Raw genomic sequence first — 11,926 nt, 5'->3', positions numbered from 1 at the left:
GGAAAAGCTGTTGCTTGTTCCTTGTTCAGTTAGTACAAAGTCCCAAAGCACTAGTGGGTGCTTCCTTTGGTTCTAAAGACACGGTAGTGTGGCTCTTGCTGGGACTCTTTCTCCACACTCGACAGGGGCCAGCTCAGGTGTGGAGCTCCCAGCACCTGTTTGTTCACACTCTGACAGTTCAGAAGCAAGCGAATTTGAGGCCCCGTGGCTCAGGTTCCTGGTAACTGGGCTCAAGTGTCACTAACACTATGACTAGCGCCGCTCCTTGAGCTGTGCTTTGAGACTTGGGCGCTGACTTAGGACTTTCTTCACCCCCCTAACCCCCCAACTCCCGTGTTTCCCTTTCCCTACTTATTCCTCCTGCGGTCCCACCGTCTCCCTTCTTTCCTAAGCCCCATATTCTCCTTCTGCTTTCCTCCTCACTGTCCTGCCCCCCATTCCCTGCTGGATTGGGGCTGCGGGTGAGAGGAGTCGCGAGCCAGGCGGGACAGGCGCTGACGAGCGTGCGCGCGTGCTGAGGCAGGGTCACGAGCGGGGGAGCCGCGTGGCTAGGCTACCCGACTCGGGAGCGAGGCACGCACGCGCCGGCGCGCGACCCGCCAGTCCCTTGCGCGTCCCCGACGGCCGGGCCGCAGCGTGCTCGCCCCCGCCGCCAGCTCGCCTCACTCATGGGTCGGATACGCTGCGTGGGGGAGACTGTTCCAAGATGGCGGCGGGTTGCTGCGGGGTGAAGAAGCAGAAACTGTCCAGTTCGCCCCCCTCAGGCTCGGGTGGCGGTGGTGGAGCCTCCTCCTCCTCCCACTGCAGCGGAGAGAGCCAGTGCCGAGCAGGAGAGCTGGGACTAGGAGGTGCCGGTCCGCGCCTCAACGGACTCGGGGGACTGACCGGAGGAGGTAACGGCAGCGGCTGTACCCTCTCTCCCCCTCAGGGCTGCGGCGGCGGCGGCGGCGGCGGCGGTGGGGGGATTTCCCTGTCGCCACCTCCGAACTGCGGAGTGGGGACTATACTTTCTACCCCGGCCGCCGCCACCTCTTCTTCGCCCTCCTCATCGTCCGCCGCCTCGTCTTCATCGCCCGGTTCCCGGAAGATGGTGGTGTCAGCGGAGATGTGCTGCTTTTGCTTCGATGTGCTCTACTGTCACCTGTACGGATACCAGCAACCCCGGACCCCCAGGTTCACCAACGAGCCCTAGTGAGTACCCTGTCGTCCGCCGCCCTCTCCCTCCCTAGCGCTCAGGATGGGGCTGAGAGTTGAGGCAAAGTGCGAGTCTCCTCCCCGCCCGCGGCTGCCCCTGCTGTTGCCGGTCCCCAGAGCCGCTCGCCCGAAGGGGCACCCCGCGCTTTCTGCCCTCTCAGGGAAGCACCCCGCACTTGAAGTGGGGTGCTGCAGTCAGGGATGGGGCCCACTCGCTCCCAAAGAGCTTTGCTTTCTCTTTGCGATAACTTAGAGGAGTTTGGACCCTTGCCTTCTCGCCTTTGCCAGCCCCCCGCCCCATCCCCCGCCTTGGTCTGGGCGATCAGGGTGGCTCTAAGTGTTGGCCTCCACGCTCTTTGGTCTCCCTGATCTGACCCCCCGTGGCAGCCCGAGCAGGGTGGTCGCCCGGCGCGTACCCTGCACATGGGGAGCTGCTATCCCATAGCAGGGTGAAAAATCCAAGTGTCCAACTTCTCTTCTGCTACTGATGGAACTTCGCTCCGGAGCTTGCAAAGAGCTGGCCCATCTTTGCCAATAGAGAAGGGGGAGCTTTTTGAAAACACATTTTCCCTTGCTACCTATTTTTATCCCAGTCTACCCAGTAAAATGTGTTTCTAGTGAAGCGCACCGCCGGCTCCGGTACGTTTGAAGAGTGAGATCTTTTTTTCTCTCTCTTTCCTTTTTTCCTTCCACGGTCTGGGCGATTCCATAGCTCATTCAGAGCGAGGGCTGCCCCCATAGGGGCTGTGACAGTTTGTACATTAAGTGTGCATTCTCTTTTGTGTCGACTTCACTTTGAAGAAATCTGTGTTCTGCTCCACGATTTGAGAACTCTTTTAACGTTGCTCCACGGTGAATGTGCAGGCAGGCATTGGTGTGGTTTCCTCTGGTTTTGTACTTTAAATTACTTGGCCCTGTAAGTTACGTGATGGAGATCGTTTTAAATAGCACGGTTTAAAGTGAAAAGCCAGGTTTATTCGAATCCCTGTCCACTTGGATGTGTGGGAGGTGGGGCTTTTTTTTTTTTTTTTTAATCTTTAAACTGACTTTTGGAATTAAATGCTAGACAGAATGTAAAGAGTAAGGAAGGGCAGGATGAGAAAGAGGGTGATTGCTTTCATTGTGAGGATTTAGCAGCCATAAGAAAAATAATAGAGAAAAATTGCAGGGAACCTTGTTCTGAAAAGCACCAACTCTTTTCCTAAACTAAGACAAGTGTCCCTGGTCCCCATTTCACAAGCAGCTGAATTGATGTTCTCTTTGAACTGCTTTTCATTTTTCGAGATTAGGGGATTGTATAAGTATAAACATGTCTGTCTAGTCTAAAAATATTACATTAATATGTAATATGGAAATTGCAATAAAGTGTCCTGGAAATTGTAAAGTTGCAGCGTTTGTTTTCTTTGGCTTTCATACTTTAAAATGCATTTAATTTTGGGTGACTTCTCTGTGGTTTGTGTATTTTCTTTCAGACTTGGTTTATCTTTGGTCATTTATTCATAAATGAGATACAGATGAATGGGCATGCAGGTTTTGCCAAACAAATTGAATATCTATAAATTTCACAGTGCTCACTCTAGGAACTGCAATAATAGAGTCCACATCTTTACTTAGCCAATTTATTTTGTAATTCTCAAGAAGTAAAATTCATTTTGAAATGACTGCCATGTAAAAATCTATGAAATGACCATTAGCTTGAGTCACTTATTCCTGCCTTTCCTGCCTTCTCTTTTACATGCCTATGATGCGTTAAAACCAGTTCTGGGATGATACTTTGCTTGGCTTTGCATAGTCATGGGACTGCGAAAACTCACTCCCATTTAGTTCTTGAGCTGTTACATGAGTTTGTCAGAGGCTGTTTTAGTATTCACGCTCCATTGCTCAAAGCATATGAGGACATACTTTCACGAGGAGCTATTTTCACACATTTTAAAGTGAGTTTGGGTTAACTGAACGAATATAGCAAGAATTTTTAAAGTAAAAGTGCGCTTGACCTCTTCATACAGAAAATGCCTTTGAAAATGTCATTTAACAGTGGTTATTTTGCACATATATTTAGGTAATGTTTCTTTTCTAATAAGTACCCCAGGCACATTAATTTGGTGTGTGGAGGGACTTTGGAATCCATATGTTAAGAGCACCATAGATTTCTTTTTAAATGTATTTTAGAACTGGAATTAAGCAGATAACTAAGGCACACTTTTTTGAAATTGTAGTAGAAGAATTATTGTCATTTAGCAGGCCTCGGATGTGTCATGTATTTTTTAAAGCAACTAATTTGGAGTAGACACTGACAGGACTAAGGGGGAGAATGAAAGTTTGCTTAAGTGGAAAGAGAACTGCAGTGGAAGCTTTATTTTCATTTATCTTAAAAGTCCTTTTTGAGGTGTGTTGTAGACATTTAATGAAAATGTCTTAAAAGCAGTGCTTAATTATGGAAGTGAAGTAACTAATCATTTGATGGTGTCTTAGTGATCCACCACACATTTTTTTCTGTGTTAAATTTTTCATAGTACTGTATATTTATTAGAGTAGTTTTTGCAGTTTGCCACAAGTCATACATAGACATAGTGTAGTTCGTAATGAGCAACAGTCTTTCAAGCCCCAGCTCGCTCCAGAAGATGTATTTTCAATAATTCTCACACATGTAAAGGCACACCATTTTCATACATTTCTACAGCCTGTCAGACTGTCTGCAGCTGGTGAAATGTGTCTTTTTCAGGTTTTGACGTTGTCGATTCATCAGTTACCCTTCCACTCTGAAAGGTTATTAGTCATATCAAGGGATCTATTTATTTCAGGTTTTGGAGGGGAGGTGGATATATAAGCTGGCTGTGGGGATCAAAATTCTTCACTGTTGTTGCTGTCCATTTGGAGCGCTTACTCTCTGGTAGCGTAGTGGTTATGATTCGGGCTGCGAACTTTAAGGCCAGCAGTTCGAAACTACCAGCCGCTCCGCGGGAGAAAGATGAGGCGTTCTGCTCCCTTAAAGATTTACAGCCTTGGAAACCCTGTACAGGGTCGCTATAGGTCGGAATCGACTCGACGGCACTTAACAACAGTAACAACAACCATACTACAAAGGGGTAGCAAAAGCAACAGTTATTGAGAAAGGTGGAAACTTATCTAATGGAAGACAGCTTTTGTGGCATTGTGGGTTAGGCATGGGGCTGCTAACTGCAAGGTTGGTGGTTCAAACCTACTGCCCGCTCACTAGGAGACTGATAAGGATGTCTACTTCCATAAAGATTTATAATCTTGGAAACCCTGTCTAGGGTCTGAGTTGAAATTGACTTGGTGGCAGTTGTTGTTGCTAAGTGCCGTTGAATCGGGATCTGACTCATAGCGACCCTGTACAGACTCCCTGTACAGGGTTTCTGAGGAGCAGCTGGTGGGTTGGAACTGCTGGCCTTTGCAGCCCAAACTGACTTTGCAGTTTACCGCATTAACCGGAAGCGCCACACCAGAAATCCGTTTGGTTAAAACTTAGGAGGAGGCCTTGATCTTAGTCATACTGACTCTTTTGCCCACTGATAAAAGTTCCACGGCACACTAAAAACATCACTTTCAGCATACTATTCAAAGCCATAGTTGTTGCATGTATATACCAGGGAGCCCAAGCAATCACTACCTGAAATGGATCACCTGTGCCAGGTGTTGAGCCAGTTAGATTCTATAGCAGTGGTTCTCAGCCTTGACTGCTCATTGGACTCACTGGAGGGTTATTAAAAATACAGATGTCTGGGTCTCACCACCAGGGATTCTTATCTCATTGGTCTTGGGTGGGGCCTGGGCATCAGGACTGTTAAAGCTCCCTCAGGTGATTTTAATGTGCAGCTGAGGTGGAGAACCACAGCTTATATTCTACCAGGCCTTCCTCCCGAAATTCTGATTAATTTGATATGTGGAGGGACTTTGGAATTCATATGTTATGAGCACCCTAAGAAATTTTGGTAACAGCCAGTATGAAATACGCTTGCCATGTGGTTTACCGAAAACATCATCACTGGGGAACTAGTCAGAAAGCTTTCAGAGGCCTCACTTCTGAGCTGCCTAATGACACCCTGCAGTTTAACAAGTTCTCCAGGTGATTCTTTTGCACATTAAAGTTTGAGAAGCACTGGTTCTCTAACTTTGTTGTTAAGTGCCTTAGAGTCAGTTCAGACTCATAGTGACCCTATAGGGTTTCCGAGGCTACAGATCTCTATGGGAGCAGAACGCCTAATTTTCCTCCCACGGAGTTCCTGGTGGACTTGAACTGTTGATCTCGCTGTTAGGAACCCAACACAGAACGCACTACTCCACAAGGACTCTCTTTTAATGCTTGTTAAAACACAAATGACTGGGTTCCATTCCCAGCGTTTCTGATTCTCTGGGCCTGGGTGGGGTGGGGTTGTGAATTTACATTTCTAACAAGTTCCCTGGTGATACTGAGCCTATAATTCCTAGGACCAAACATTCAGAAGCACTGGGTTAGAGAGCAATTGAGGATTTGAATCCGTACTTTAGCCACTGTAAGGAAACGGCAGTTTTCATTGTCAGATTCCAGTATAAAACTTTCTGGTTCTAATGCCAGTCATTTATTGTGTTCTTTCTCTAACTTAGCACCAGCGAGGTTGAGTGCTGCCAAGAGCGTAAACGTCTGAGGTTCTTGGGATGGTTTCACTCCAAGTACAGGGACAGAAGTGACTTTTGGCAACCCAACTGTATGATTTTAGGTCCTTTTTCAGAAATTGTGAAATGTGAGGGACATATTGTGGGTGTTAAAACAGAACAAAGATGGCATTGAGTTACATTGATTTTAGTAAAAGTAAAAGTAACCATACAAAAAAAAATGTTTTAATGGTTAAGTCACTAGATAACGTGTTGTGAGAAGATGTTGAAGGTTTTTACTTAGACTTATGCTGGTTGGATTGCATTTTAAGAATTTTCTTCCTTCACAAATAAATATATAAAAGGATCCTGCTAAGACCAGTCTCAGCACTTCAATGCTGTGTTGGGTGTCGGATCTCATGAACTTTTTATTTTAATCATTTTACCACCTTTGAAGTTAATGTAACACTACATTTTGTACTGAGTGTATAGCATGTGGAAGATACATTAATATTAAACATCAAAAAGTGTGGGTTTTCCATTGAGATGAATACGAAGTATTTTTTAAAATCCAAAATCCACTCCCCGGATTTGCAGATTTTGAGAGAGTCAGATTAGGTGTTTGAAGTTAACTCTTTCTTGTCTTGACACAGTAGTCAGATTCCTATTTTTCAGGGTGCTTGAGAGGACTGGGATTGTGCCGGGGCAGCAAGATGAACACTGTTTTACCAGAACAGGAACAATCCTAATGAATGTTAGTAAAAAAGATTATTTGATAATTCTGCTCAGACCAAAGTGTTATTATTAACTCAGCATGTGAAACACAAGCTATTATGTTTCGATTATCTCTCTTTTTTGTTTTGATGTCTGAAAACTGACTAGAATCTCTGAAAGGTGTATCTGTCTATTGTAGATGGTGCTTGTAGGTCATTCCAGATTTCCTTGGTGGTGGCTGTGTGCCATGGAGTCGATTCCGACTCATAGCGACCCTGCACAGGGTTTCCAAGGCTGTATGTCTTTATGGGAGCAGAACACCTCTTCTTTCTCCCGCAGAGCAGCTGGTAGTTTTGAACTGCTGACCTTGCAGTTTGCAGCCCGATTCGTAACCATTACGCTACCAGAGCTCCTTCCAGATTTCCTTATTCACCCCAAAATAATGGTACTGATTTCTATTCTCTAGTCAGTGTATGGCGCTGTAGCATTGGATTGCTAAACCACAAGGTTGGCAGTTCAAACCTACCAGCAGCTTCTGGAACCTTCTCCATAGTACACAACAACAACAACAGCAACAAAGGCATAATGTATAGTTTTTCTTAAATACAACAACAAAAAGAAACACTGAATAATGTTGAGCCCTGTTAAAAGCATTAGGTATGGGTCGTTTTCCAACAGTGTTGATTTCCATGGGAAGGCAATCTAGTCCCCTGTCTTCTTGTTGTTGGTGGTAAGGCCATCGAGTCAATTCTGACTTATAGCGACCCTGTATAGGGTTTCTGAGGAGCAGCTTCTGAGCTTGAACCACTGACCTTGTGGTTCAAACCGACTTTGCAGTCCAGCGCATTAACCCGAGTGCCATACCAGGACTTGTCTTGTCATTTGTGGTGTAAAAATTGTCAGTGATTGAAATGGAAGGGTGTAGAAATATAAATTACAAAATTATATATGTGCATAAAGGTGTATGTAGGGCAAGGTATATTTAGTTGAAAAGAGAAACTCGGTGCTTATTTTCCCTTCTTTCCCATATGGCTAAAGGGAGTGGTAATTTAGCCCACACTATTTTTTTTTTTTTTCCTTGCTTGTTTGTGAACTGTGTTCTGCATTCAGGTCCCATAGTGGGTGGCAGCCAAGAAGGAATCGCTGCTGGGATCTTTGGGTCCAATGGGAAGAAAGACCACTACTGAAAAAGTGAAAATGTTCTATTAACCCATGCATGAGTTAGTTTTCTAAGTATGTTTCTCAGAAACATGCTAACACTCACATTGTTGTCTTTTAAAAACTACAGTTGTTGAAACCGTATTTGCATTAGTTTTTGAAGTCAGCGCCACTTCCCATATATAGATCATTTACTTTTTGAGAATGTATATGTATAAAATACTAAAAAACTTGTACCATGAGATTAGTCAAAGTGCCTGAATTTTCCAGATTTCAATAGACATTATTCAGTTCTCTTATGTCACACATGCTTGCCTGTTTTAAAGCAGCACAATGACCAGGGCTTTTACATTGAAATTTTCTTAAATAGTCTCTCTTTCTCTCTTTTTTTCTAACTTGTGTAATAATGTCTCTTTTTGATACTGTTCTGAATCAATTAAGCTAAGTAAGTGGGGACCAGCAGTAAAAGCAAGGGCTGCCAAGAATGGACCTTCAGTGTGTAAGCTGTCTTTCCACATTCAGTAAATTGGGCACTTGCTCACAGGACACTGGAGACAGTGTGGGAAGGCAGTGGTTGTGTAGGTGGCAAGAGTAGATTCCCAACAGTAAACTTATTTAGAGTTGAGCTTCTGTAGTCTCCTTGTTGCTAAGAGCAAAAATGAGCCACAAGCTTATGTAGTATAAGGAAAAGAACCCAATGGAAGAAGTATGGCGTAATAGTGTAGTTGGTTGGGTGGAGCACATTTATGTTGAGTCCAGCTATAAGTGGCATCTTTTGTGTCAAGTGTGGGTGTATTTTCTACAGCTCTTAATGCATCATACTTTCAAACTTGCTTGACCTTAAAAATGCTAGTGTTGAACAGCTGAGTGGAAATTATATGCCACTGGGGGAAGGGGGAAGGGAGGAAAGCAACTGTTAATTTTTAGTATACACATTGTGCTGAGTTCCATGGTTAGAAGCCAGAGAAATAAAAGAAATAGTCTTATCCTCACAGAACTTACAGTCTTGTTCAAGATATGATACAAATATAGAAGTGGCTTAAAATATTTTCAAAGCAGTCATATACATGTTTGTAGATTAATAAAATACAGATGAAATACTATGCATAAGTATAAAAATCACATGGAATAAAGGAGTGTTCAGGAAGAAGACTTTTGGGAGGAGTTAACTTTTGAGCCAAGTTTTTCCAATGAAAGAGGTGCAGAGATTCTTGGTGAAGAGTAGTCTGTGTAACCAATAGATCTTGAAATCATACTTGGTTGTTCTCAAACCGGTTGCTGTCACCACCACACCCCTTGCCACAGAATATGGGGATTCCCAGCAGCTGTCTTCAGTCAGCAACTTGCACTCTCAGCATTCTTCACACCACTCCCCTTACTCTGGTCTCTAAGATCATAAAATGTCAAGGAAATGAAAAGTAGCCTTTTGTGTTAGGAACCCTCTAGAATGTTGGATAAGAGATACTGAATCTGATGATTGTTTTGCATTAGCAAAAGAACAGCATTTGTAAGAGAGTAAGAGTCCTGGTTTGGTGCTGTAGAATAAGCACTGGACTGCTGTGAAGTCGGTGGTTCAAACCCAGCAGCCACTCCCTCGGAACCCTATACAGGGTCACTGTGAGTCAGAACCAACTTGATGGCACTTAACAACAACAGTCAAGAATCTAGAACTTAAGATGAACCAGAAGGAGTAAAGTCTCAAGGTAGAGGAGACAAGCTAGGCTTAAGGCTATGAGGGCAGTAGGAAAACATGCATTGGAAAAATGGGGGAGCCATTCCAGGGGTGGAGAATATAGGAATGTAGAAAAATCAACAATTGGAAGAAGGAGGTATTAGCATATGCAGGGCCTCACACTCCAGGGCCAGGTTTTGTGTAGGAGTGGAAAGATTGCAGCTCACCTGTTTTTTGGCTTCCATCATTGCCTCTTCTTTTCTTGGCTTTGTGCCTAGCTATTCTTGTGCTCAGGAAAAGTTTGTTAAACAGCTCCCTGTTGGAATGGCTATGAAATTTGATCACAGGCATAAGAACCCTCCCTTCCCCTTCTTCACCTAGTCTCAACTGTATCTAATTTGAGAGAGAGGAAGAAAAGATATGTTGGTTTATAGAATTTGGAGCAAGTATAAAGATAGCTGGGATAGCTTTTGGATGGAATGAGAGTAGAGAGGCATAGCAGAAAAAGAGAACCTACCAAATTTCCATTGTCTGGGGGAAGTGAAAAGAGGAGAGACTTGAACATGATTTGGAATTTGTAAGCTTGGGAAACCAGGTGGATCATGGTGGTAGTGGTGTGCCATGGAGTTGGTTCCGGCTCATAGTGACCTTGTATACGGTTCCTGGGGTTGTAAATGTTTACGGGAGCTGAAAGCCTCATATTTCTCTGTGGAACTGTTGGGGTAGTTTCAAAGGGCTGATGTTGTTGTTGTTGTTGTTATGTGCCGTGGAGTCGGAACCGACTCATAGCGACCCTGTACAGGGTTTCCGAGGGTGTAAATCCTTATGGGAGTAGAAAGCCTCATCTTTCTCCCGCGGAGCAGCTGGTAGTTTCGAACTGCTGACCTTGCGGTTCACAGCCCGAGTCGTAACCACTACACTACCAGGGGTGGGGGGGATGGGCAGGTGAAATGACTTTCTTAATGTGTTATTCCGTGTGTGTGTGTGTGTGTGTGTGTGTGTGTTTCTTTTTAGATCAGCAGACCCTTTGACAGAGATAGTGACATCGCTACTGTGACATTTTTTGTTTGACCTTTTGGGATCACGACTCCGCTCAATCCCAATTGTGGCTTTGAACTGCTCAGATGAGTGAAGATCAGTGATAGTTTTCAGCTTTGTATTACTAATGAAAAGACCTGGAAGAGTGTTGGGCTTCACTAGTGTAGGTTTATATACATATATTTGCGGTCTTCAGCCTTATTAATTTGTAAGGCAGTCAGCAATTCTTACATTTCCTTATGTGTATACCATTGTTGTTGTTCAGTGCTGTCGAGTCGGTTCTGACTCTTATCACGCTTGTATAGGGTTTCTGAGGCGAGCCTGAATCAAAATAGAGTCTTGTGGAAGCCCATCTCAGGAACTTACAATGTCAGAACTTGAATTAAAGGACATTCTAAAGGACTAGAAGTGTTGTCTGGTACTAGGTTCTAGATTCTGTGTCTTCAAGTTTAGAAAGTAAAATAGATTGAATCCAGCTGGCTCTATTTTGAAACATTGATGGACAATGATAACATGTTGCTTTAGGATCTTTGCATTCTTCAGTGGATGGGGAAATGTGAAAATTTCTACTCAAGTCCAGGCCTCCTAATATTAGTGCTTTCAATAAGGTCTGTGTGGTGGTCTTGATGATTGTTGCCTTTCCCCTATCTGGTTTCATTTTACAGATAATCCTCACTGTGAATCAAAGCCACATGCAATGCTGGGAGAGCACAGTTGAATGTATTATGCAGTATCCTGCCAGAAGATACTGACCAGCAATTTAGTAATGGAAAGGAGTGAGACTGACTTAACAGCCTATGTAGTTCACCTCACCATTCCATATACTACCAGTGTGATCTGTAAGCATATCACACAATTCCAGTAACATATGTTCTGTTGGGATCTTGGATTGCTGCAAGGATATAACACCAGAGTCTTTGCTTTGCTTTAGGTGTTAGTAGATCTTTGAGTCATTCTCATAAAATGGAATCTATGAGAACTGATTTTGGTGGTATAAGTTTAAAGGTCCAACAGCACTGTGCTTGCCCAATCAGCCAACCCCTCAAAGAAATGCTTTGTCCGAATCACATTAGAGTACTTCCCTGTGACATCATTATTTTTCCGAGTATCCTACCAGCTACGGAGTGAGGTATAGGTAGTTTTGGGTGCAAGTAATTGTATAAAACATGGACTTAAGTACTTAACTCATTGCAATAAGACAAATGCCTTTTGTATGTTGATTTCAAACAGGTGAGGTAAGTGACAAAGGGTTGGGTGCTTTTTAAATATATGATAAGTGGAAGATGATGCTGGTGATTTATTTATTCACTAAAGAAGAATCTTATGAAATCTTCTGACCTTTTCACATGTACTAGTCTGAACACATGTCATGAAGCTCCCACAATAAAATCAAACAAACAGACAAAAATCCAAAAAACTTGCAAGGCTTATTTTGCATTAAAACGAAAACAAGGAAACACTTGCCACTACTTAGGCCAGTTACTTGATTAGATGGAATTACTTTTTGAGGTTAGGAGTAGGTGCAGGGCACTCAGTGGTTCAAAATTTGTGCTCAGT

General features: G+C 43.7%; 1 protein-coding gene across 2 annotated transcripts in view; it reads left to right on the top strand.

The window, feature by feature from the left end:
• Positions 1 to 534: 534 nt before the first annotated feature.
• Positions 535 to 11,926, top strand: part of AMMECR1 (Alport syndrome, mental retardation, midface hypoplasia and elliptocytosis chromosomal region gene 1) — a 188,980-nt gene continuing 177,588 nt past the window's right edge. Inside the window, exon 1 of one of the 2 annotated variants that reach the window (XM_006873238.1) lies at positions 535 to 1,191. In XM_006873238.1, the coding sequence (XP_006873300.1) occupies positions 707 to 1,191 (485 nt within the window). In that variant the 5' untranslated portion in view covers positions 535 to 706. The remainder of the gene's footprint in view (positions 1,192 to 11,926) is intronic. The other variant, XM_006873239.1, reaches the window with a different exon arrangement.

Source organism: Chrysochloris asiatica, unplaced genomic scaffold (assembly GCF_000296735.1).
Source record: "Chrysochloris asiatica unplaced genomic scaffold, ChrAsi1.0 scaffold00231, whole genome shotgun sequence".
NCBI lineage: Eukaryota > Metazoa > Chordata > Mammalia > Afrosoricida > Chrysochloridae > Chrysochloris > Chrysochloris asiatica.
This window is presented reverse-complemented; position numbering and strand designations above follow the sequence as displayed.